At 50.5% G+C, this 24,433-nt stretch overlaps 2 protein-coding genes across 7 annotated transcripts in view; one reads left to right on the top strand and one right to left on the bottom strand.

The window, feature by feature from the left end:
• Nucleotides 1–13,251, top strand: part of MYO9A (myosin IXA) — a 172,679-nt gene extending 159,428 nt beyond the window's left edge. For all 6 annotated transcript variants that reach the window (XM_050978598.1, XM_050978599.1, XM_050978597.1 and 3 more), the window contains 12 exons: nt 394–582; nt 1,441–1,488; nt 2,135–2,246; nt 3,116–3,177; nt 5,495–5,687; nt 6,153–6,281; nt 6,597–6,702; nt 7,098–7,229; nt 8,410–8,533; nt 11,309–11,511; nt 11,676–11,818; nt 12,223–13,251. In XM_050978598.1, the coding sequence (XP_050834555.1) occupies nt 394–582; nt 1,441–1,488; nt 2,135–2,246; nt 3,116–3,177; nt 5,495–5,687; nt 6,153–6,281; nt 6,597–6,702; nt 7,098–7,229; nt 8,410–8,533; nt 11,309–11,511; nt 11,676–11,818; nt 12,223–12,710 (1,929 nt within the window). In that variant the 3' untranslated portion in view covers nt 12,711–13,251. The remainder of the gene's footprint in view (nt 1–393; nt 583–1,440; nt 1,489–2,134; nt 2,247–3,115; nt 3,178–5,494; nt 5,688–6,152; nt 6,282–6,596; nt 6,703–7,097; nt 7,230–8,409; nt 8,534–11,308; nt 11,512–11,675; nt 11,819–12,222) is intronic.
• A 4,130-nt stretch (nt 13,252–17,381) lies between these two features.
• Nucleotides 17,382–20,859, bottom strand: NR2E3 (nuclear receptor subfamily 2 group E member 3). Its single transcript, XM_009089808.1, has 8 exons — nt 20,802–20,859; nt 19,614–19,764; nt 18,809–18,912; nt 18,477–18,725; nt 18,206–18,387; nt 17,771–18,002; nt 17,590–17,695; nt 17,382–17,514 (listed from the first exon to the last, which is right to left on the bottom strand). Exons 1-8 carry the CDS (start codon nt 20,857–20,859, stop codon nt 17,382–17,384), a joined length of 1,215 nt encoding a protein of 404 aa, XP_009088056.1.
• Nucleotides 20,860–24,433: the final 3,574 nt, after the last annotated feature.

Below are 24,433 nucleotides of genomic sequence, written 5' to 3'. Positions count from 1 at the left end.
CATTTCTGGTTTGCTCATCCCAAAGGATGGATGTGCTTCTTTTGTATTCAGTCCCATGATCTAAATTTGGACTAACACTTCCTCATGAGCCATCTCTCAGGGTACATTGGGTGTAGATTCCTGATCTTCATTACAGCTTTTCTCCCAGCCAAAGGGGAGATGAAAAGTCAATAAACTCCAATTTGTAACCCAAAGTGCCTGCAAACCTTTGTGTTACCTTTGCTGGTGGTGGAGATGTCTGATCCTTTTTTCCTTCTCTGTATCATATTTGAAGCTTCCCCAAGCAGCTGGAAGCTGATGAGGCTGAAATAATTGTCTGGAAAAGAAAAAGTCTCTAGAAAAGTCCGGGCTGTGTAAAAATCACTTTTCTTTTTTCTTGTGTTTCCTTAAAAGATGGACGATGGGAAGAGCATCCGCTACAAGGACCTCTACGCCTTATTTGAGCAGATTCTGGAGAAGACCATGAGGCTTGAGCAGAGGGACTGGAGTGAGTCTCCAGTTAAAGTCTGGGTCAATACCTTCAAAGTCTTCCTGGATGAATATATGCAGGAGTACAAACCCCTGGACTACACTGCAGGGAAGGTACTCAGCACTTTTGTTAAACTCCCTTGAAGGTTTGGGAACTATATTTCCGTGGGGTTGTGCCTCTGTAGACACCTGGGACATTCTGTTGTCTTCTCTGCTTTAAGCTGAGCTGGACAAGGCAAGATGTGACTCACTGGTTGTGTGTCACTGGGCTCAGCCAACCCCAGATCTCACTGGGCTGCCAAGGACTGGATGTTATCTCCAGGGCAAAGCTGCAACTTACCAACTGTGGATGGTTGGAAAAGCAGCTCCTTGTGCTTTTTTAGTTCTGGGGGGTTTGTTCAAACTTTGAGGGATGCTGAAAGAGATAACACCCTCCCAAGTGACCATGCACTCACCGTGGGTTGGGTTGCAGGAGAAGGGGACACGAGCAGTGGCTCAGGTCTGGGTACCATTCTTAGAGCAGAAGGAGCCTGCCCTGTGTCACAGACCTGATCTCACCTCCTGCTCCATATTGTCTGCAAGGCCAACCACGGGATCTGAGGCTGGGCTTGTGGGATGATGTCTGTTATACAAATATCCCATCTCCTGGCTCTTCTGCTCCAAGTCCTCTCCAGCCTCCTCTCCAGGCAGGTTTTCTTCAGAGCATCATGTTTTCCTTGGGTCACTGCTGGTGGGGTCAGAGCTGGAGCAGCAGCTGCTCCCAGCTCCAAGATGAAGATAGGAAGAGCTGTCCAGGGAAATTCCAAAACTAGAGTGATCCATAGGAGAGTTTTCTAGGGAGATTTTTCTGGGGCTGCAGGTGCACTTGAGGATGAGGCTGGAAGGCACTGGACAATGTCAGATATGAGCCCTCTGTACTATTTACCTGGCAAAATTGCCCAAAAACTGAGTTAAATCTCTTTCCCTCACCAGATGCCAAAAACGGAACGAAAAAAGAGAAGGAAAAAGGAAGCAGATGTGGTGAGTTAAGCCTGCACATTAAAAAATCAATATCCTTGGGGCCAGAATGTCAAGAGTCCAGCCTGTGACATGTCCTGGGCTGAGATCTGACCATCAGCCCTGAAAGGACATGTTAGAAAGACTTTCAAGATGGATTTGCTGTGCTTGATCAAGGATCACTGGGGTTGGCTCTGAAAACACATCCCTCATCAGCCAAGACATAGATGTAATGTCAAGGGTTGTTAGAAAAGGGATGAGAGGAAAACAGTCTTGCTCCAGCTTTCTGCATAAGTTTACAGTATGTGTTTTACACCTCTGGGATCAGACATGGAGGACATTACATCTCCTGTTTTCCTAAGGGGTGTGATGGCACTAGGAAGGGTGCAGGTGCAGAGCCAAAAAAAGGGCCACAGATGCACAGAAAACCTTCTTAACATGAAGAAGTTGACCTGCCAAGCTCAAAGAGTTCCCAACCTGCTTCCATGATGGTTCAGTTCCCCTACAAGATGGGTGTTGGTTTGGGTTGTCTCTGGGGTTGCTGGACTGAAAAAGAAACAAAAATACCAAATAAAAGCAAGAGGTAAAGTTGAAGAGCTGTCTGTGTTCATCTCTCCATTTTGCAGCAGGCTGAGCACCCTTTTCTCACCACCCAACCTTTATCCTCCAGGTGGAAGAGCACAATGGTCACATTTTCAAGGCAACCCAATACAGCATCCCCACATACTGTGAATATTGCTCCTCCTTGATCTGGATCATGGACAGGGCTTCTGTTTGTAAATGTAAGCACCCTTTCTTTGATCCTTTTCTTGTGCTTCTGTCACAATGATGAGTTTGGAGATTTTGAAATGTGTTTACTGCTGTTTCCTGCAACCCCATGCTCGAATAATTTTGATTTTTGTAGCACTTGAAGAGCTTTAGGGACAGGTCTTAAGGTTTCTGAAGTCAACTAGTAAGTCCCTCCCAGCAGTCCTTCCTGGCACAGTTAATGAACTTTGTGTTACACACCTTACCCCATCAGGTTCTGTGCCCATCCCAGAAGGTCAGACACATTTAACTGTCATGGTAGGAAGGACAGTAAAGTTGGGTATGGGAATGTGTCCCTGGGATGCCCGTGGGGATCCTGACCTTGGCAAACTCATTGGCTTCACCTGTTTGACCTCCAGGCATGGGAATTTTTGGGGAGATCAGGAAAATGGGGGAGGGTGATGGAAAAGCCTGATCCATCTCTTTTTGGAAAAACCCAAGAGATGGATCAACCTTTCCCATCATCCCTCCTCCATTTCTGTGATGAGGTTGGCAGCATCAGCCCCAGAGCGTTTCAGGCCCAGTGCAGGATGAATGCAAAGGAGGGGCCATTTCCAGTCTCTGAGGGTGTCTGTGTCTGATAGCTCTCAGGGGTTACAGTCTGAGTTGATTTGTCAGGAGGATGCAGGGAGGGTTTAATGTTTCATGGACATAAATATGACACCTTTATTTTTAAAGGCTTCATTATTTTTGTTTGAGTGGATCTAATACAGACTTGGCCCTAGAAACTGCAAATGCTTTTAACTTGGTAGTTCTGAGAAGTTGTGCTCAATTCATATTGAGAATTCCTGTTTCTCCAGCAGTGATTTTTGGGATAATTAAACACTCCTTTTCTCTGTTGCAGTATGTAAATATGCTTGTCACAAGAAGTGCTGTCTTAAAACCACGACCAAGTGCTCCAAAAAGGTAAATGTCTCTCATTGCTTTGCTTCCATTAAATACATTGAGACAATGATCCCAAGTTTGTATAAAAATCATTGGAGGTGCAAATCTTGACAAAATTCTGGAAATAACCCTCCTTTCAGCAGGAGCTTAGACCAGAGATCCCCAGAGGTCTCTCCAACCAGAGTTTTGTAGATATTTTGGGAATTATGCAGTGATGAGTCACTGTAGATCTGCCCAGTCATGCAGCAGATGTTGCAGTGTCGTTCCCTGCCTTGTAACCACACAGAATAATAGGAATTTCCCTGGCTTTGTAGCTTTTAAGGATTTGGAAGTGTGGAGTTATTCTTGGAAATACAGCCTTTTTCTCTACAGTCCTTGCTTGCCACAGCTGGGCGAGGAGGGACAGGTGGAGGATGTCCACTGCCCTCTTTAGAGGGGAATTAAATGTTGTTTACTGGATTTAAGGGTGTGGGGAGCAGGGAATGAGTGCAGAATGCATCCCAGCTAACACTGAACCAAGATAATCAAGATTTGGTGGGGATGTTTTAAATAGCTTATTTTGTGCCCAAAAGAAGGAAATAGAGTCACAATAATTATGAGTGCAAAGTTTTGTCAGCTCCCTGGGAGGCTTCTCAAGGGAGAACAACCTCCACAATACACAGCCCCCAGAAAGCTGCATGAGGCCATTTTTCACAAGGAATAATCTGAATATATCCATTGGAGATGTGTGTGTATGTGAATATATTTATATTTTGAACATATATAGAACTTTTGCTGCAGTCTTTCCCTTTCTGGCACTATTTCTGCAAGAACTGGGAATGCCTCATAAGAGTTTGTGCTCTAAAATCTGGGAAGTTCATTGAGATCTCTGATTAATTTTTTCAGACATTCTTGGAGCTGCCTTCTTTGTTGTGATTTCTGTGCACAAGGAAGTTTTTGTGCTGCATCCTAGGAAGCAGGTTCACTGTGTTTCATGGGTAGCTTTGCACTGGGCTGTTAGAAGTTCTCTAGGAAGGCTCCAGTTCCTCTGTGCTTGGTGAATTTGTGTTTTTAGGGTTGTTCCCAGTGACAAGGGGGCTACAAACCATCAGTCATGAGAAAGAAACTACATGGGGACCTTGCACACATCTGCTCCTAAGGTTTGCAGGATCAGTGAAAGGATGCCATTGAGTGGGAGAAAGAAAAATGCAGGAGTGATTGTGAGGGGAGCCATCTCACCTTTCTTTGGCTAGGGCTGAGAATTCATGTCAATATTTTATTGCATCTTTGGACTTTTCCCATCCAGAATCTCCTGTGCAGGAGGACTTTCTTCACATTTGAATTTGCCAGATACCAGCACTCCAGTGAGCGTTTGCAGCTGGCAAAAGGGCCTTTCCTGACAGTTGCAGATGGGTCTTTTCATGTTCTTTTGTTGGCAACTTGTTTGTTCACTGGTATTTTGTAACTGTCAATTCTTCAAGTTGATTTAAATACCCAGGATTCATATTTGCCTCTTCTGCTTTGTGCGTCTTTGGGAGGTGAAATCATCCCTGGAGGTGGTGCCAGAGGGGCAGGAGGTGGAGGAGAACCATGCCCAGCTGCTTTGGCTCTGCCAGGCGGGGAATATAACTACAGTGGGGTTGGTTAAAGAAAGAAAATCCAAACTTTTTGCCTTCAGGTGCATGTCCAGAGCCTGGGTTAGCATTGCAAGACCCATGTCCTGTCCTGTCCTGTCTTCCATTAGACTCTCACATCTCCTGTGTCACCATTATATTTTCTGAAAAATCCTCTTTGCCCAGGATTCTCTCCTGGGAAGCTGAGAAGCCTCAGAGAAAAAGGAAAACAATGTTATCTCATTTGCTTCTCCTGTGTTTTGCTGCTTTGCAATGTGGTTGGAGATTGTTTATCCAACAGGTGAATTGTTTTAACTTAATGACCAATCTTGGTCCAGCTGTGTTGAGGCTCTAGAGAGAGTCACAGGTTTTGCTTTATTATCTTTATTATCCTTCTGTCTGTATCCTTTCTCTGTTCTTTAGTATAGTTTAGTATAGCATTCTTTAATATAATATAGTAACATAAAATAATAAATTAGCCTTCTAAGAACATGGAGTCAGATTCATCATTTCCTTCCTTCGTTGGGGGACCCTGAAAATAGCACACTGTATCTGCTGAAAGACTCTGAATAATCAGATCCAAAGCTGCACCAGCATCTCAGAAGGATTTCAATCCCTTTTTCCCTTTTCCTGCAGCACGACCCGGAGCTCTCCCCACGGCAGTTTGGTGTGGAGCTGTCCCGGCTGACCAGCGAGGAGCAGGCAGTGCAGGAGGATTTCAATCCCTTTTTCCCCTTTTCCTGCAGCACGACCCAGAGCTCTCCCCACGGCAGTTTGGTGTGGAGCTGTCCCGGCTGACCAGCGAGGAGCGGGCGGTGCCGCTGCTGGTGGAGAAGCTCATCAACTACATCGAGATGCACGGGCTCTACACCGAGGGCATCTACAGGAAATCAGGATCCACCAACAAGATCAAGGAGCTGCGGCAAGGCCTCGATACAGGTCAGAGGAGGGGGGAAAACATCCTGCCTGGGGAGGAAAGGTGGAATGTTCCAGCATTTCTGACTCTGGGCTGTACAAGGAATGATTTCATATTAGCAGCCACAACTCAGGTCATCAACTCATGGGTTTTTTGGGAGCAATCCACAGAAAAAGGTCATTCTAATTGAGGGAAGGTGCTGCCTTACTTACACCCTAGCAATCAGTGAGACAAGAAATCCTGGTCCCACCTGAAGTTATTTTCCCTGGAAAATGTATTTCTCTCTAATTTTACCATGTGGAGCTGAAATCAGGTGCTGGCTCTGTTGCCATTAAAGGCACGTAAACATATTTTATTTTAGAACACTTTATGATAGAACAGTTTGGGTTGGAAGGGACCTCTAAAGGTCACTTTGTCCAGCCTTGGACTTCATATTGATCATTGTCTCTTGTTCTTTTCCTTCTTGCTTCATCTGGTGCCAAACCCAGACATCGATAACGTGAATTTGGACGACTACAACATCCACGTCATTGCCAGCGTGTTCAAGCAGTGGCTCCGAGATCTGCCCAACCCCCTCATGACCTTTGAGCTCTACGAGGAGTTCCTGCGGGTGATGGGTGAGGAGCTTCCCTCCCTATCTCATTCTCTCAGTAGAGGGAAATGGTGGCCACTTTGAGTCTAAGACTTTTCATTCACTCTTTGGGGCTGAACCAGCTGGTTTTGCCAAATTGTGTTTATCTGGTTTCAAAGTCTGGGTTTTTGGTTATAAAGCATTTTTAATGCAAAACCTGGGGCAATTTGGTCTCAGTTTGGTGGCTAATTTCAGCTCCAAAGTTTTTTCTGTTAAGTGGTAAAATTAAGTGTTAAGAAGTACCATTTTAAATAAGAGGAAGAAGTAGAAGCTGCCCCTAATGCTGGTGGTTTCTCCACAGGCCTCCAGGAGAGGAAGGAGACAGTGCGTGGGGTGTACTCGGTCATTGACCAGCTCTCCCGCACCCACCTCAGCACCCTGGAGCGCCTCATCTTCCACCTGGTCAGGTATGCTGGGCCTGGGCACCTTCAGGCAAAGGCAGGAGGGTCAGGCATCCTCCCCACATGAACATCTGAGGCTTTTGCATCCACCCTGTCTCCCAGGAGGTGGCCATGGAGTTTCTCCAAGGGATGTTGTGTTGATGAGTGACCTCTGTGCTCTGGTCACTTGTGGTTCCTACAGCCCTGAGGTGCCTCTCACCACTGCAGGGACATGTTTTTGGGTGGAAAGGGCTGGTGGTTGCCTTGGGAATATCTGAGCTGTCTTGAGGTTTGTCTTTCTCCCTCAAAGCAAGATTGCACCATGGAAATATCATCTCCTCTCTTCAGCCATGACCGTGTGCAAGAGGTGCAGTGAAGGGGCCTCCACCTCTGACTTCTCTCTGAATCCCTGTTTTTTTCAGGATTGCCCTCCAAGAAGAGACCAACCGTATGTCAGCCAATGCCCTGGCCATCGTGTTTGCTCCCTGCATCCTCCGCTGCCCCGACACAACAGACCCTCTGCAGAGTGTTCAGGACATCAGCAAAACCACCACGTAAGAGCCTGGGGCTGGGTCAGCTAGCTGCACCACCACATCACCATTCACATCTTGGTAACCCCTAGGATGGTCAAATGGCTCAAAAATTGAGAGCTTTGGCACGAAGGGATAAACACATAGTAATTTATGCATCTGCATGAAGACATTTCAAATCCTCTCAGTCCCCCAGAAGGTGTTAAATGAGGATTTTTAAGTGATGGAGGATCCCCAAAAGTGGATAAGCTTCTGTTCCTGCCTGGCAGGAAAAGGTGGAGCTTGTGCTGACATGGTTTTATAGTTAATGTAGTTCATTTTTGGCAAGCAGATCTTGATTGTTACTTGATTTTGGCTTTTTTACTGAAGGAGGTGAGTTGTTTGGTCTGCAGCAATAGTAATATTAATATGCTTCAATTTATTTATGGTGTTTGCCATAACTGAAAAGGTTTTACAGAGAAAGAGTGAAGTACTTGGTCAGATTCGGTTTGGCTCATACTAAACAGGTGTTAAAATAGATACTGGAGTCAATTACAATAATGAAAACCCTCCAGTGAAGGGCTAGGCTTCTGAAAGGGGTGGTTTTACCTCAAGTAAGTCTTAAAATTGTTGAAGACCAGAACATGTTTCAATACCCAGCTGGCAGGAACACCTGTCCTTTAACAGGATTCCATTGTAGCTTCTCCCTCACACTTCAGTTCCAGTACATCCTCTCATTTTATTACAAAGAAAGGACTTGTTCTTCCCCAAACACCCTCCTGACAACATTAAACAGTTGGCACAGTTGCACAAGCTGCTGCAGAGTTACTGCATGCAAGTGAGCTGGAATCAGCCTGCCTGCCTTCTCCAGGTTTGTGTTCCACCACTCCCTCTTCCAAGGGGGGTAGATTTCTCTGGTGGGATCCTTAGCATCTTTAACATCTGTAAGCTATTCCTCAATCCATCCCTAGCCTGTGATCACTCTTTTTAGGAGAATTCTCACCACCCTCTGGCTTCCAGCTGGAGCTTTCTCCTCCGTGGTCTTCCATCAGGGCAGATCTTCAAAATAATCCTTTCCTTGTAATAAAATGAGAGGATGTGCTGCAACTAAGGGAGAAGCTACCGTGAAATCCTGTTGAAGGACAAGTCAAGACAAGACAGAGCAGCTCAGATCAAATGGCTTCCTCCTCCCATTTTGTCTTCTTTTGGGTTTTTTCTCCCTTAGTTGCGTGGAGTTAATTGTCATCGAGCAGATGAACAAGTACAAGGCTCGGCTCAAAGACATCAACAGCCTGGAGTTCGCAGAGAACAAAGCCAAGAGCCGCCTCTCCTTGATCCGCAGATCTATGGTGAGATGCCTGAGCCCTCTGTGTCCTCTCCTGTCCTCTCCTTGCCCCTGAAGCCACCCTACCTTATCTTCTCCTGCTTATCCCAGCCTCCCAAACCTCTCACAAACTCCCACACCATCTCCACCAGGACAGGGACCCTCAGCCCCAAAGGTGGCGGCTCCTCACCTTTGCAGGGAGTCATGCCAAAGCACGAGGAGGTGGGAACAGTTCATGGAAACATTGTTGCTCCTGCTCAGATGTTCCTGATCAGCATTTCCACCTTCATTTGAGCTTGTTTGGTCCTGAGTTGAGTCAAGCCTTCCAGTGACCTGCTCAACATCACCCCATGGGTGACCTGGACCATTGTTTTTCGTGCTCAGTCACATTATCCGAACCCAAAATGAGTTCCCCAAAGGCTCTCCCTGCTCCCGCACTGCCTTTTTGGGAGCCTCAAACCCATCTCATTGAGCTTCCATGCTTGTGGGGGGCCAGCAGGCTGTGGATGCACCTGTGCTTGGCTTGTTGGGCTGCGGGAGAGGGACAGACCTGCTGCAGCACCGTCAGCACAGGCTTGGGCTGAGGAGCCAAGCGGCCCCCTTTGCGTGATGCTCAGGGACACGTTGTTTCTGCTTTTTGGGGATGAAATCCAAGCAGGGGCTGCCCAAGCTGGAGTAGCTGGTGCTGCAGAGCTGCCCCACTCATCTCAGTTAACCGAGCAAACCTCAAACTGAGCAAAGCGTGTTTTTGGAGGGGCGGCGGCATGTGCACTCTAACCTTCTGCTTTCCTTTTCATCTCCTCTCTAATCCAGAAGCCCGTACTAATTGCAGTTAGATTTATGAGCATAACCCGCAGCTCAATCCCGGTATGTATCAGCGGCAGCGCCGCGTCCCTCGTTGTGTGTCACCGTCGCTCATTCCAGCTCTGTCCCACCGGCCATTGTCCGTGACCTGTCCGGAGCCGCCGTTCCTCCAGCAGGTCCCCCCGGGCGCAGGAGTTTGGGGCTGGCGCTCGGCCATCCCTGCACGCAGCTCCTCAGAAACACGCTTCCCTCCCCACTTACTTTAATTTTCTATTTCGTTTCCTTTTTCCATCCTGTGCTTCCCTCTTTTTTAATTTGCTTGACTCATCCCTTCCCTTCCCACCTCGATTTCTCCTCGCTCAGGATGCGAAAATGAAAATGGTGAATAAAACCCTCAGCTTGGATGCCTTGTAGATCACGAGGCATCCAAAGGTGTTCTTCACCTTCCACCCTGAACACAAGGTCAGGACACCCAGGTTTGAATGAGGAGGAGTCCAGCAAGTCCTGTATTCCCCAACTCCATCCCAGCTTGAGTTTGAGTTCTGTGAGATTGTGACAGGCAAGAAAAGCACCTGCAGGATTTTGGGAATGCTCATAGGGCTGTTTCCTTTCCTAACAGGCTCGGTCCATGATGAAAGTTCCCTCAGGTTCCCCCCATTCTTCCACATCTATGAGTGTCAGGAGGTGGAGAAGAGCAAAATTTGAGCTCTGCTCCCCTGAGCTCAGCATTTCTCAGGGGCTTAACTCCACGAGGCAGTGGGATCTTTGGGATCTTGGGGCTTTTGGCTAATAGGATTCAGGGAGCTGTGCTTCAGCTCAGGAGCCCACGTGAAAAGTGTCATCAGAAGAACACCGGTGCACAGGGGAGGCTTTGCAGACAAAGAAAGATCTCTGAGATGTGGTGTTAAAAGATGAAAAGGCTAAAATTGAGAAAATCTGGCTTTTAAAGAGAAAAAGGCAGGATCCCTTATCCTGAAAATGTGCTCTGAGCACTTGGGTTGTCAGGAAGACCCAGGGATGCTACAGTTGTAGAGGTTAAATAGGGGGAGCAAAATTGAGCTGCAACAAAGTCTTCAACCCCAAGGAGATGCAGGATCTTCATGGGTGATGGTTGTCAGGGGAGGGCAGCAAGTGATCTCCTAGTCCTGGTCATGTCAGGATCTGGAATGTAGAAGATGAGAAGTCTGGTCATGATAATGGTTAAGATAAAAGCTGTTTAGTATCTGCCCCATCCTCATCTCCAAGAATCCTCCATTTTTCTCTGCTCCTTGGAGCAGATCTGTAGAGCTGGTCCCCAGAAGATTAAAACAGTTGCATAAGTATCTGTCCACCTCTACCACCACCATGTGCATCTTTTTTCATTTTCAGTTTCAGTATTAAAAAAATGCATTAGATCAGGGTGAGTTCAACTGTGGGCACAGAGATCCACATTGATTGTCTTACAATGGACCATTGGAGGTGGTCCTGGTTCTGGATCTCCTGTAGATGAGATATGGCATGGCAGGGACAACATAATTAGGTGGGAGTTCCTGTTTGCTGAAGGGGTCAGTGAGACCCTTGTGATGCTCAGGAAATAGCAAGGGTGGATGAGGGAAGGATGTGAGACTTGATCCAAGGATAAAACAGGTGTCCTGAAATCAAAGCTTTAGTGATGCTCCTACCCGAAGCCTCCATCAAGCTTCCCATCACACAGTCTGTGGGCTTTGTGGGAACCCAGCCTGCTGCTAGCTGGGCTTGCTTGGACCTGGACCAAGTTGCACTTGGTCCATCAGCATCATCCTCACCACTGCCTTCCTCACCACCTCCATCCCCAGCCCCTCCAATGTGTTGAGTCTCTCAGCCTGAGGGCCCGGGGTGCCTCCGGCAGCAGCACACTGAGGACCAGTGCCTGGGGCCTTCTTCTTCACTCCTTGGGAGAGCAGTGTGGTTGGCACCTGAGTGTTTGCCACATCACCTCGGCCGTGGTGGTGGTGGTGACACCTTTGTCTCTCTTCAGGGCAAAGGACGCGTGCGGCGCGGCGCCTTCCCCAGCCCCGCGTCCCCTGTCACCGGCCGCTTGCCCTCGGTGACGGACGTCCCTGAGGAGACCCTGAGCAGCGAGGAGGCCATGGAGATGGAAGTGACAGAGCAGCAGCAGGTGGCCATGCAGCAGGAGGAGAAGGTGCTGACTGAGCAGATCGAGAGCCTGCAGAAGGAAAAGTGAGTCTGGCCAAGGGTTCAAGCCGTGTTCCCAGCCTCTGGATGTCATGTGGTTGATACCTGGAGGCCTCCAACCCTCCATGATCTCTCAGTGCACGTGCATCCCTTTCTCCTCTCCACCTCTTTGGTCCTGTTGGTTCAATGGGGCTGGGTTGGCTTTGCAGGGAGGAGCTGACATTTGAGATGCTGACACTGGAGCCCCGCGCCTCCGACGATGAAACCCTCGAGTCCGAAGCCTCCATTGGCACAGCTGACAGCTCCGAAAATTTGAACTTTGACTCCGAAGGAGCCATCTCCGACCGCTCGGGTAAATCTTGGGTTTATCATGGGGTGGTTTGGGTTGGAAGGGACCTTCAAAGGTCACGAAGTCCATCTCCCTGCCATGGGCAGGGACACCTTCCACCGTGTTTTTCTTCACCATGTTGCTTTGAGAAGGGTTACTTGGGATTTTCAAGTTGATTTTAAGTTTAAATGTATGCAGTGAGGGGGGTTAAGGGTTCAAGGGACGTAGGGGACGGGTGGGAGCAGCTGGTATTAGTTGGGAGGTGCGCCTTCTTCCAGCCCTGCCACACCAGCTGTGGGGATGCTGCCCCCTCTGAGATGCTGGGAATGGTGTCCTGGCTTCAATGGCACGTGTCCCCAGGGAGCGGGGTGGTTGGATGCTGGGCGATGTGTGGGTGCTGACCACCTGTGGTCCTTCTGGCCCTGCAGAGAGAAGTGTAGCACTTAGCTCCCTGCGCCCCGCCAAGGCCGAGGGGCCGAGCCGGCTGCGACGGCACCCCAGGATGCGGCTGGACCCGGCGGAGCCAACCGACACCCCCATCTCCTCCTCCTCCTCCTCCTCCCAGTCATCCACCTCCTGCTTGCCCCACCTGCCCCGGAAGCGCTTCCAGATGTACTCCAAATCTCCTTTCTACCGAGCAGGGGGACACCATGGCGAGGCCCCCGAAACGCGGGCGAGCCCTGAGGGCCTGACGGGGCCTCTCCATTATCCCGAGGACCGGCCGCAGTTCACCACGCGCGGGACCTTCAACCCGGAGAAAGGCAAACAGAAACTGAAGAGTGTGAAATCTTCCCCCCCAAAAACCAAAGAGCCCCCGGATGGGGGGCCTGGAGGGGGACGCAAGAGGAACCCTGAGGCCGATTGTGCTGCCGCCCAACCCCTCATCCTCCTGGGGAGCAACGAGTTCATGGTCTGAGATGCTCCACCCCAGAGCCACATCCATGCCGGGGCATCCTCCCCATTGGCAGTGCTCTGATGGCTTCCTCGTTAACACCAGGAGATGAATGCTTAATTAAAAAGGCCGGGAGGGGACGGTTTTAATGGTGGCCTTAATGATTTGGAGGAGTTGAGACCTTCGGGTGGCCGGGGGGGTGGCCGGGGATGGGAGGCAGTGGCTCCTGGCCCTTCCCCTCGGAGCATCCCACGTCTCGGAGCATCCGCCGCCAAATCCTTGTGCCGAATCGCCATCACTGTTGGTAGGAGCAAACCAAGCCTAAAAATCCCACGGGAGCATCCCGAGCTGGCTCCACTGCAGCCAAGCCCTCCGCGCTTTAACCACCTCATCCACGCCAACGCCAAGTGCATGGAAAAGTGTTAAAACCTGCCAAAAATCACCTTTTCCCTTTGGTTGTTTATTTTTTAACGAGACCTAACTGTCTTTCCTTTTTTTTTTTTTTTTTTTTTTTTAAGTCTTTTTGAGATCATCAGTATTAAAAAATAATAATAATTAATAATAATCGAGGACTACTTGAAGCGCTATTTGTTTATATGCTGGTTCCTGGAGTTTTGTGTAAATATATATTTTTTTAATTTTTTTTTAAATATTTTTCCCCAGACAGATTTTTTTTTTTTTTTTTTTACTATTATTATTATTATTGTTATTATTATTTTGGGGCGGGAGAGGAGGGGAGCAATTGGCTGAGCCATCCTTGGTGTCACCACTGGTGTCACTGGCCATCACTCAATAAAACATGGAGTTTTATTCTCAGCAGGAAATCCCTGGAGGTGTAATTATACCATCATAACCCATCATAGGACTAATTAATGATGCTAGTTACTGACTCAGCTTCTCAGCTTGTAATCCCTCCCCAGTCTCATCATCATCCTCAGTGGCACCAGGAGAAGCTCCAGGTACCAGTAAACCTCTGGAAAGGCAAAATCAGGAGCCCCAGGGCAATAATTAGATTTACAAAGGCTGGTTCTATCCTCCTAGGTGGGCTGGGGCACATCCTTTCCTGAAATGCCACCAAGAATGGAGAAAATAGCAAAAAATTGAGTTTTCCTGAGTGCTTTGTCTTTTCCCAGCATGACTGGATTTGGCTGAGCTGCTCCTCAGTCCCCTCTCCCCCTGCCCTTTCCAGGGGTGGTTTATTTATTGGGGTAATTTTTTATTTGATTTTTGAAATTTGCCTTTTTTCCATGTTATCTTTAATTTTTTTCCAACGGGGGAAGTGACAGATGCTGCAGGGAGAGTGGGAACAGCATCAGCCTCAGAGCTGCATCCTGGGAGTGGAGCAAGACCAAGTCAGTCTCCCCATTCCATGGGGGAAATGGGATTTTCCCTGTCCCAGAGGGGAAAAGAGGGCTCTGGGGACGGACACGGATGCACTGGCAAGGCAGATGGTGACCACGAGAGTGGAAACTCCTGGGGAGTCATCCCAAATTCTCTGGGAGCTGGGATTGCTGGGAGCATCCGAGCGCTTGGTGCCAAACCAGCCTTCTGAGCCACTTGAACTAAAAACCCCAGAACTGCCCTCAAAATGGCCCCAGGGGAGGAGATCCTGGGCATGAGTGAAGGGTCCAGCCTCATCCTCAGGTTTCTCATCCCTGTGGGATGAGAGCAGGGATGTCAGATCTGACTGGGGCAAATATATAAATATACACATAAGTACCCATATTTACATATACATACACACACATATATGTGTGTATTTATGTATGTGTATATATGTGTCTATGTATATGTATATATATCTAATTTCTTTTGGGATATATTTATTTTCCTTATATATATTTAATCTCTGTATAAGGAAAATATATTTAAGTGATATTTATATATATAAAGAACATATATAATAATATATATATTCTATATATAAAGAAAATACGCGCACAAAAGGATAAATATGCTCTGTAGAATTAAAAAATACATAAACGAATATTGACTAGATACATTTATGTATTTTCTATTTCTTATATATAGTACATATTTATATGTAAATGTATAAGATCTATATATAAAGAATACATATTTCTTTATATATGCTTATATATTTATATATAAAGAAGTATATAAAGGAAATTAGTTATATATTTCCTTATGTATATATTTTACATATTTCTATATATAAGGAAGTATATATATAAAGGAGATATGTACTATATATAAAGAATATTTATCACTTTATATATATTTTAATGTATTTCTTCTCTATGTAGAAACATATTTAATGTTATATGATTTAAACATATATTTAATATATGTTTAATATGTATGTTTATATATGTTTCTTCACATATATTTATATATTTCTTTATATAAAGAGTATATTTCTCTGTAAAGAAATATATAAAGGAAATATGGAGTATATATAAATAAATATATTTTCTCTCTATTTCTTCATATCTATAAAAATGTATGGAATGTAGGGAAAATATATAAAGGAAATAGACTTCTTGGCCTAGATAAATGTATGGAATATATATAGAATATATAAAAAATATGTTTCTTTATATATATATAATATATTTGTGGTTATATGTATAAAGAAAAACACATGTAAAGAAGTATATACATATATATATATATATATATATGAAATCCAGCTGTGGCAGGAGTGAGCAGGACTGGAGGGATCACGGCGTGTTCCAGGCTCCCCTTCCCCGGCATCTCCCCCGCTCCTTCCCAGCCCTTCCCTGGCAGGATTTGGGCTCCCAGAGGGTTTTCCAGAGGGCTGAATGTACTGACTGCTGGAGGGCTGCGAGGGGAATCCTTGTTATTTTTGACGGGAAGTTTTGTAAGTAATTTATAAAGTGGCTGCTTGTAAACTACAGAGAGTGTGTATGTAAGAGGATCTATTGTCCCGCGCTCGGAGTCGTGTACAGACGGACAAACACGGACAAATAAAAGTGTCATTCTGCAAAGGCCCGGAATGCCCAGTGGGACAGCGTTCCTCCAGCCCCTGCCCACCTCCCGGAGCTCTGGGGCTTGTTCCATTTGTTCCACGGGGTTGGGAAGTGGTGGATTTTCCCAATCCCAGTCATGGGGAGGGAGGAGCTGGGATGGGGAGCCAGGGCTCCAGAGCACTTCCCTTTGGATCGTTTAATGCTGGCGATTCTCATTATTTATGTGCACGGAATTTCTGGTTTACTTGTTATTCACATCGGTTTTATTTATGTATATACAGATTCTTTATATACAAATTATTTTAATCAAATAATTTTTATTTTATTTTTATTTAGACAATTTTTCAATTTTTTTCTGTATTCAAATAATTTCTAGTTGTTTCTATTAGATTTCTATTAGATTATTCAGATTATTTCAGCTTATTTCTATTAGTTTTAGGTAGACTGTTCATATTCAGACGATTTATTTAATAATTTATTTCTATTCAGATTATTTCATTTTATTTCTGTCCACAGAATTTAATTCAGTAGATTTCTAATGAGATTCATGATGGTTCTCTTATTAATATGCAGGTCTTTTATTCTCATTTTATTGATATTATTTCAGATTATTTAGTTTTATTTTCTTTCTATTCAGATTATTTAAGGATACTTCAAAGCAGATATTTATATTCCAATAATTTACATGCATTTTATTTCTATTAAGATTATTTAATTTCATTTTATTTGTGTTTTTTACTATTTAATTCTCATTTTATCCAGTCAGACTATTCATATTCATCTACTTAAATTAAGATAGGGTTTTTTTCAGTTAATTTCTATTTAGAGTATTTTATTTTCAGTTTATTTAGTTTATTTTCAGAGTATTTTCAGTTTATTTAGTTTCATTACATTTCTATTTAAATTATTTTGTTCAGCTTCTTTCTAATCTAATGTTTCCAAACATATTATTTATATTTATCTTTTTTATATTCACATAATTTCAGGTTATTTATTTTCATTTTATTTTTATTCCTATTTTTCTAGTTGTCTTCCTTATATTGATTATTTATAATAATTTTACTAATATTTAGTTTCTTTCTGTTCAGATAATTTATTTTCAAGGTACTTATATTCAGAATATTGATTTTTATTTATTCCTCTTTGGTTATGAACATTCAGCTGGGTCCCCCCTGTCCCCCATGCAAGGGGACCCAAGTCAATGGCACAGGGACTCTGGCTGCAAAACTCTCTTTATTCCGAGTATAAAATGGGGGACACAAGTGGGAGACCCGGGAACATAGGGACAAGGGTCTGTCACCCTGGCCTGAGGCTGTCCCAGTCTGGTGTCACCCCCAGGTGTCACCACCTTTGCCAAGTGTCACCCCTTGGCTGTTGTCACCCTGGCTGATGTCACGCCAGGTTGGCATCATCCCTGGGTTAGTGTCCCCGAGGCTGCCCCCTGGGTGGCAGTAGCTCCTCACGGTGCCAAGGTGCCTCTGCCTGGGTTCCTCCAGCATTTGGGACACCATGGAGATGGACCCAGTGAGGTGCTGCCAGTGCCCTGGGCACGCACTTGGGGACATCCCCCAGGGAAGCTGCTCCCACCTCCCAGCTGCCAGCAGCATTCCATGGTCCTGGACATTGCCCCAGAGATGGGACCGTGGGCACCTTCAGAGCCCAGGCTGAGGAGCCCTAGGCTGGGGGTGACAGGGTGCCAGCGCAGGGTGACAAACAAGCCAGGTGACAGCGGGAGGGGGGCTCAGTTCTTGAACATGTCACACAGCAGCTTCTCCATGGGGGTGTTGCCGATGGTGCGGCGGAAGAAGAGCAGCTCCACGCGCTCCGAGGAGATGAAGCGCAGCGCTGGGAGGAGCAGCAGCAGCTTCCCAAACCTGGGGGATGGAGCAGTGGCCATGGGTGGGTGTCCCACCCTGGTGTCACCCCTGAGGACGTAGGGACAGTGGTACCTGACGGGTTGCCCGGGGTAGTGGGAACGGTTGTGCTGGCCCAGCATCACCTGTGACTGGTCCTGCAGGTTCTCCACCTGCTCAGGGTCCTTCAGGCCACGGGTCTCTGCAGGGACAAGGGGGTGACAGGCTGGGGAGGGGCATGGGGATGGCCAGTGGTGGCTGCTGGGGGTGGCCTCACCTGGTTTGAAGAGCACCACGGCCTTCATGCAGGCAAATTCCGTGGGGTCAACAGCCAACGCCTTGAAGCGGCCGAGGGTCTCCTGCAGCGCCCGCACGTCCAGGGTGGCCGGCAGCAGCTTCCCAGGGCCCGGCTCAGGGACAGCCAGCAGCGGGCAGCTCTCCAGGGGCATGGACCACTGGATGGCACACAGCAGGAACAGCTCACTCCATGCTTCCTCCAGCAGGATCACCTGGGGAGAGCGGGGGAAACCCCAAAACCCCTGTCACCCCCAAAGTCTCCAGGACCCGTAGCCACCACAGCTGGCTGGGCTGATGAGCATCTGCAGGGGAACCCTAAGAATGTTGTGGATATGCTCCAACGGGCTGCTACTTTTTTTGGGGTTCCTGTTGCCCCACGGGATCCCCAGTTCCTCATGGAGATTGCCAACCCCACCTGGTCACGGAAGGGCAGGTTGGAGAAGACAGGCAGGTTCTTGGCCCATTTCACTGCCATGAAGAGGAGACGTGCTGAGGTCTCATAGATGTTTTCGGGGCTGGCTGCCGGGTACGGCGCCACCTGGTACTCGCCAGCTGCCCGCTCCGGCTCACCGCCCGTCACATCCACTGTCTCATCAGCTGCAGGGTTCAAAGAGGACACTGGTTGTCACCACACCATGGGGACATCCACCCCCCACCCACCCCCCTCTGCACTGGCAGCCACCCACCGTCCTCGGGCTCCAGCTTGGCGCAGGTCTCGGCCGTCATCAGGCTGGCCATGAAGCGATGGTTGGTGGGTGGTGTGGGTGCTCGGGGACCCGGGGTGACAGTGGCACCAGGACCACGAGGAGCCGGACAGGGTGATGGGGGGACCTCACATGTGGTGGCCACGTGCTCAGGGGGCAGCTCAGCATCCAGCTGGATGCTGTCCAGCTGGACCTGGGCTGTGCTGCGGGGCTGGCGCTCGTTCTGCACAGCTGTGCAGACAAGGTGGCATCAGCACCGGCCACACCGCTGTCACCCCCTGCTGTTTGTCACTGTGTGTCCCCTCCCATCTTACCGTCCTTGTTCATGCCAGCCTGCAGGCACTTCTTGAGCCGGCAGGCCTGGCACTGGTTGCGGTGAGCCTTGTCCACTGGGCACAGCCCTGTCCCTGCCTGGCACCTATGGGTAGAGGTGGCACAGGGCTGCAGCCCCTGAGGTGGCCCCTGTCCCCAAGGAGGGTCCTCCCCCATATGTACCATGTCTCCCCCATGGGTTCCCTCCACCCAACAAGTGCCCCACCACCGTGGGTACCCTGTCCCCAAGAGGTGTCCTGTCCCCGGAGGGTGCCCTGTCCCAGTGAATGCTCTGCCTTGATGGGTGTTTTGGTCCCATCAGGGGGCTCTGGACACCCTCTCCACAGGTGCCTTTCCCCCTGTATGCCTGTCCCCTGAGCGGTTTTAAGTCCCCCTGGGTCTCTGCCCCACCCATTGCCCATGCCCTGGGGTCCCTGGCCTGCTGAGTGTCTATCCCAGGGTACCCAACCCCGCTGGGGGCCTGCCCCAAGCTCCCTGTCCTGCTGGATGTCCATCTGCAGGGTCCCTGTCCCACATGGTGTCCATCCCTTCCCTGCTGGGTGCCCCATCCCATGGGGTCCCTGTTCTGCTGGGTGTCCCTCCCCTGCTAGGTTCCCCCCATTCCTGCCCCACTGTGTCAATCCCCTGGATCCCTGACACCCTGTGTGGCCATTCCTGGGGTCCCTGCCCTGTGAGGTGTCCTCTCCTCTACGGCGTCTGTCCATGGGACCCTGGTTCTTGTCCCTGCCCCTCTGGCTGCCCCTCTGTCCCCCCATTCCCTGCCCCCTGGGGACCCCCTGTTCCCACCTGTAGATGAGCTTCCTGCGGACGCTGCGCTTGAAGAAGCCGCTGCAGCCATTGCAGGCGTAGATGCCGTAGTGCTTCCCACTGCTGGTGTCCCCACACACCTTGCACAGCAGCACCGGGCTCAGCTCCTTCCCAGGGGCTGGGCTCAGCCCTGTGGGAGTGGAATTGTCACATCTGGGTTGACTCTGGGCATCCCAATGTCCCTCAAACCACCCACCAGTCCCTGCTGCCTCCCAGCATCCTGGAGATGAGGTCGCTCCCGTCTCTGCTGGTTTAGCCCAGGGACATGAATGGGGACCCCTCAGGGACTCCACACAGGGGTCACCATCTTCCCACAGCGCAGCAGGGGCCCAGGATGGGCTCTCACATTAAAATTAAAGCAGGGATGAAATGTGTTCTTAGGGATGGGCACACCAGGCATCTCAGGAAGGGGACTAAGCATCCCAGAGAAGGGCTGCAATCAGGGATGGGAGGAGTCCTGGAGAAGGGACACCTCTGGGGACATGGGACACTCCAGACAAGAGTCACGGCAGGGAACTGTGGGGATCCTGGTGAAGGGCCAGGGACCAAGAGTATCCAGGAGAGGGTTTTTACAGGGAACCCCAGGAGTCCTGGAGAAGGGTCATAGCTGGGGACCTCAGGGATCCTGGAGAATGAACACAAATGAGGACCATGGAGAGGGCTGGGCACTGCAGGCATCCTGGCCTAGGGAAGGACCTTGGTGGGGACCCAGCATGTTGGAGTAGGATGGCAGCTGAAGACCCCAGGCATTGTAGCAGACCATGATGGGGACCCTGGGCATGCAGGATAAGGGCCATGAGGAGAAGCCCAGCCATTCTGGAAAAGGTTGGCAATGGAGAACTCAAACATCCCAAACAACTATGATGGGGACACTGGGTGTCTTGGAGATGAACCATAATGGGGACCCCCAGATATCTCAGAGAAGGATGGGGACCAAAGGCATCCAGAAGAAGGCCGTGATGATCTCACGCCTCTCAGAGAAAAGCTGCAATGGAGGACCCCGAGTATCTTGGTGATTGACCACTATGGGGATTCCAAGTATCCCAGAGGATACTTGAAGAGGACCCCCAGGCATCTTGGGGAGTGACCACAGTGGGGGCCCGGCCATCCCAGAGAAAAACCCGTGTCCCTCCGAGTCTCCCCCGCTCCAGCGGAGCCACCTCTTACCCGTGGGACTCTCATCCAGCCCGGCGCTCACCACCGACCCCGCCGGGGACGCAGCCATCCCGCACCCGGCGCTCCCGACCTATCCCTGTCTGTCCCGTCCCTGGATCCCCGCGGAGGCTCTGGCCAGGCGCTGGCTGCTCCGGCAGCTCTGCGGCCAAAGGGGCTCTTGCCTTGCTCTCTTCAAGGCGGCTTAGCGGCGGGCGCTGTGTAAGCAGCCGCCTCTTTGTCACCCTCTTAATCTTTAGTGTCTGCGCGGGGCGGGGGGGATCAATCAGCCACGCGATGAAGAATTAAAAAGGTGCTGAGCCCCAGCCCTGTAACCCTAAACCCTGCGACACCCAAGCCACCCCCCCCCGCGCCGCCGCGGGCACCGTGGAGGTGTCACCCTGTCACTGCAAACCCCCCCAGCACTGCGAGGCCGAGATTGCGGCAGAGGAGGGAGAGATGGGGCTGGGGCTGGGGCTGGGGACCCCCTGTGTGTGTCGTCCTCCCCTTGGGACCCACCAGGTCCTGTAAGCGCATAAGCCCTTCACTAAGGCGGTTAGAGGGGAATAACGAAAAGTGGTAATTAAGGGGGGTAATTTCCCTGCCCCCAAGTAATTAATTACCGGCCCTGATGGCGAGGGGAGGGGGGATGCTCGGTAGGGGCCCCGCTGTGTCTTAGCATCCCCTCCCGGGGACGGGGCCCTCCACGGATGTTGGGGCTGCTGACACCGCAGAGGGTGGGGGCCAGGTGGCCCCGGGGTTACGCAACCACCGCTAAACCCTCGCGGTGACAGGGCAGCACAATTTGGGATTTGTGGGCTTTAGCCGCTAAACCTCCCCCTCCCCGCTCAGGGGGGTGGCGGGTGGCCACCGTCACGGGCCCGGCTTGTCCTCAGCGATGGGCCAGGCTGAGGACAGGGGTTCCCGGCCTGCTGTGCCCCTTCCAGAGGGGCTCAGGGGTGTCGGTGCCCTGAAGGTGTCCCAGGGGACAGGCCCTGGCGGCAGGTCCCTGCTGAGGGCTGGCAGCAGTGACTCCAGTGGATCCAGGGGCTGAGGATCACCCCTGCGACATCGCCGCTGCCTGCAGCATTCCTGCATCCCCCTGCCTGCGGCATGGCTCCATCCTCCTGCCTACAACCTACTTCCATGCCTTTTGCCTGAAGCGTTTCTCCATCTCAACAGTCTGCACTGTGACTCACTCTACCAGCCTTGCCTGCGCCATGGCTCCATGTGCCCATGTGCAGCGACATTCCATCACCCTTCCTGACTACGTGGCTCCATCATCCTTCCCGTCTGCACCATGACTACATCCCTGCCTGCACCACGGCTCCATGCCCTTCCAGCCCCCTCCCACCCCCATTTCCCCACGGTGCCCTGTCCCACCCACAGCCCCGTCCTGACCCAGATCTCTGACCGCCACCATCTGCGGCAGGGGCCACCTCCTCCTCCCGCGGCAGAATTATGACGCTGGGCTAATGCAGAAGGAGCAAGCTGTCACCTCCCTGCCCGGCCCCTGGGTGCCTCCACACCTCTCACCCAAGGGTGGAACACTCCCGGGGGTGCCAGGAACCCCGGCATCCCGGCATGTCAGCCCACACGTGGGGACACCAGCAGCCAGCACCAGGGACAGCGGGGAGCGGCCAGCATGGCGGTACAGCTGAGTTAGGCTAATTTGCCCGTCCCCTCCTTGCCTTTGGGTAAAAGCCAGCTCTGGAGCAGGGATTTGGGAGGGGGATTAGCTGGGCCAACCATCTGCTGCCAGCCAATCATCAGCACCCCCAGGAAAGCCAATAATTACAAAAATATGGTTTCCCACCCCGTTTCTCCATCGCACCCAGCCGGGCGCTGTGCCTTTGGTGGAATCCCTGTGGAGCAGCACCCTGTCCTCTTCCTGGGGATGAGAGCTCCATGAGCACCCAAGTGGGCACTGCTGGGAGCCCAACCCAGCCTGTTTTGGGTGCGACACGAGCAGGCCTGGCGGCACGGCCGAGGGGCTGTGGGTGTGGGTGGGGGTGAAGGAGCAAACGTTAAAGCCCGAGGCGGGGTCGTGACTCGGCTCGGTCACAGATGCTGGGGCAGATGCCACGGGATTACCCAGCCTAAAACCTTGGGATCTGCCCCCCTTCCCCCCAGCAGGCAGAGAGCGTTTAATTACTAATTTACTAATTACCTAAAGATGCTGGAGATGGGCTTGAGACCTGCAGTCAGGAGCAGCCCCAGGGCTCCAGCCACCCTAATCCCACTGGCTGTGGGGAGCTGGTGGGTGCACCCTGGCCAGTGAGTGTCCCCAGCCAAGCTGGGGACACTGAGTGACCCAGGGAAGCACCACTGTCCTGGCAGTCCTGCTCCTGTTGGTGTTGGCATGGAGTGGTGGGGAATGGGACAGGACAGTGGGGACAAGGAGGAGACACTGGGGACAAAGAGAACATGATGGGAACCAGGAGGAGATATTGGGGATCAAAGGGTGACAGTGGGGACCAGGAGGGGATGATGAAGACCAAGAGGAGCCAATGGGGGAGGGAGGGGAGATGATGGGGACCAAGAGGTGACAAGGATCAGGACGGGGTGATGGGAACAAGAAGGAGGTGATGAGGACTGGGAGGCAATAATGAAGATCAGGAGGGGACAATGGGAACCTCGATGTTTAGATGGTAACCCTGAGACAATGACAAATGGGATGAGCAGGAGGTGACAGCAGTGACCAGGAAGGGAGATGGAGACCAGGACATGGCAACAGGGACCATGTGAGGATGATGGGGACCAGGAAGGTGTGACGGAGGTCGTGAGGGGGCAGTGGGATGCAATAGGGTGAATGGAGATCATGAGGGGATAGTAAGGACTGAGATGGGATGATGGGGACTGGGAGGGAAGGATGGGAATGAGCAGGGTGTGATGGGTACATGTGGCAAGACAACAGAGATCAGGAGAGGATGGTGGAGATCAGAAGGGGGCAAGACCAACAAAAGATGACATGAAGTTCCAGGAGGGTGGCTGTGGGACTGGAGGTGGCTGGGAAGGGTTAATGTGGCCGTCTGCACTGAGCTGGGTCCAGGCCAGGCTCGGGTTTCACCTGTAATTAGCTCTTGTTTATTGGAGGCTCCTTGATAAATGATTCTTTGGAGGTTGCCCGATGACAGAGGGTGACAGTCACCCACCTGAGCCCTGCTAAAGCCTTCACTGACCCCTGGCACCAGGATTAAAGTTTAATGTGACTCTAGAGCTGACCCCGGGGCATGCACCATTCTGGGGTGACAGGGCTGGGGACAGGCTGGTGGCCATCCCTGGGACATGGGGCTGGGTACAAGCTGATAGCCTCACAGGGCCAGAGGTTTTGGCACCAAGAGGTGATTTGTCATAAGCCTGGTGGTCAGTGGTTACCAAGGCATTGTGGCCACAGGGCTGTTTCCTGACTCCTTTGGGGTCACCCAAGAGCTTTGTGGATGAAATGTCACACCAGGCAGGGTTTGTCCCCCTGGGACTGGCCCTTACAGGATGGGCACGGTGCCACGGTGCAGCCGGTCCGGGCACATTCCCTGGCACCGGCGGAGCCATATGCTGCTGCCAAGAGCCACCGTGGCGCTCGGCAGGTGGGCTGAGCTCCTGCCCCGCAGGCACCTTTGGAGCGGCGGCAGCTCGGGAAGCACAGT

Source organism: Serinus canaria, chromosome 10 (genome assembly GCF_022539315.1).
Source record: "Serinus canaria isolate serCan28SL12 chromosome 10, serCan2020, whole genome shotgun sequence".
Taxonomy (NCBI): Eukaryota; Metazoa; Chordata; class Aves; order Passeriformes; family Fringillidae; genus Serinus; species Serinus canaria.
The sequence above is the reverse complement of the archived record's forward strand: the minus strand, read 5'-3'. Positions and strand labels throughout refer to the sequence as shown.

Excerpts from the sequence above, each read along its gene's own strand:
- NR2E3 (XM_009089808.1), bottom strand. The coding sequence starts at position 20,859 with ATGGCTGCGTCCCCGGCGGGGTCGGTGGTGAGCGCCGGGCTGGATGAG. Across the intron at positions 18,003-18,205 it reads ACCTGCCCTTCCGTGACCAG|GTGATCCTGCTGGAGGAAGC; the intron begins GTGGGGTTGGCA and ends CGCTCTCCCCAG. Across the intron at positions 17,696-17,770 it reads CGTGGTGCTCTTCAAACCAG|AGACCCGTGGCCTGAAGGAC; the intron begins GTGAGGCCACCC and ends TTGTCCCTGCAG.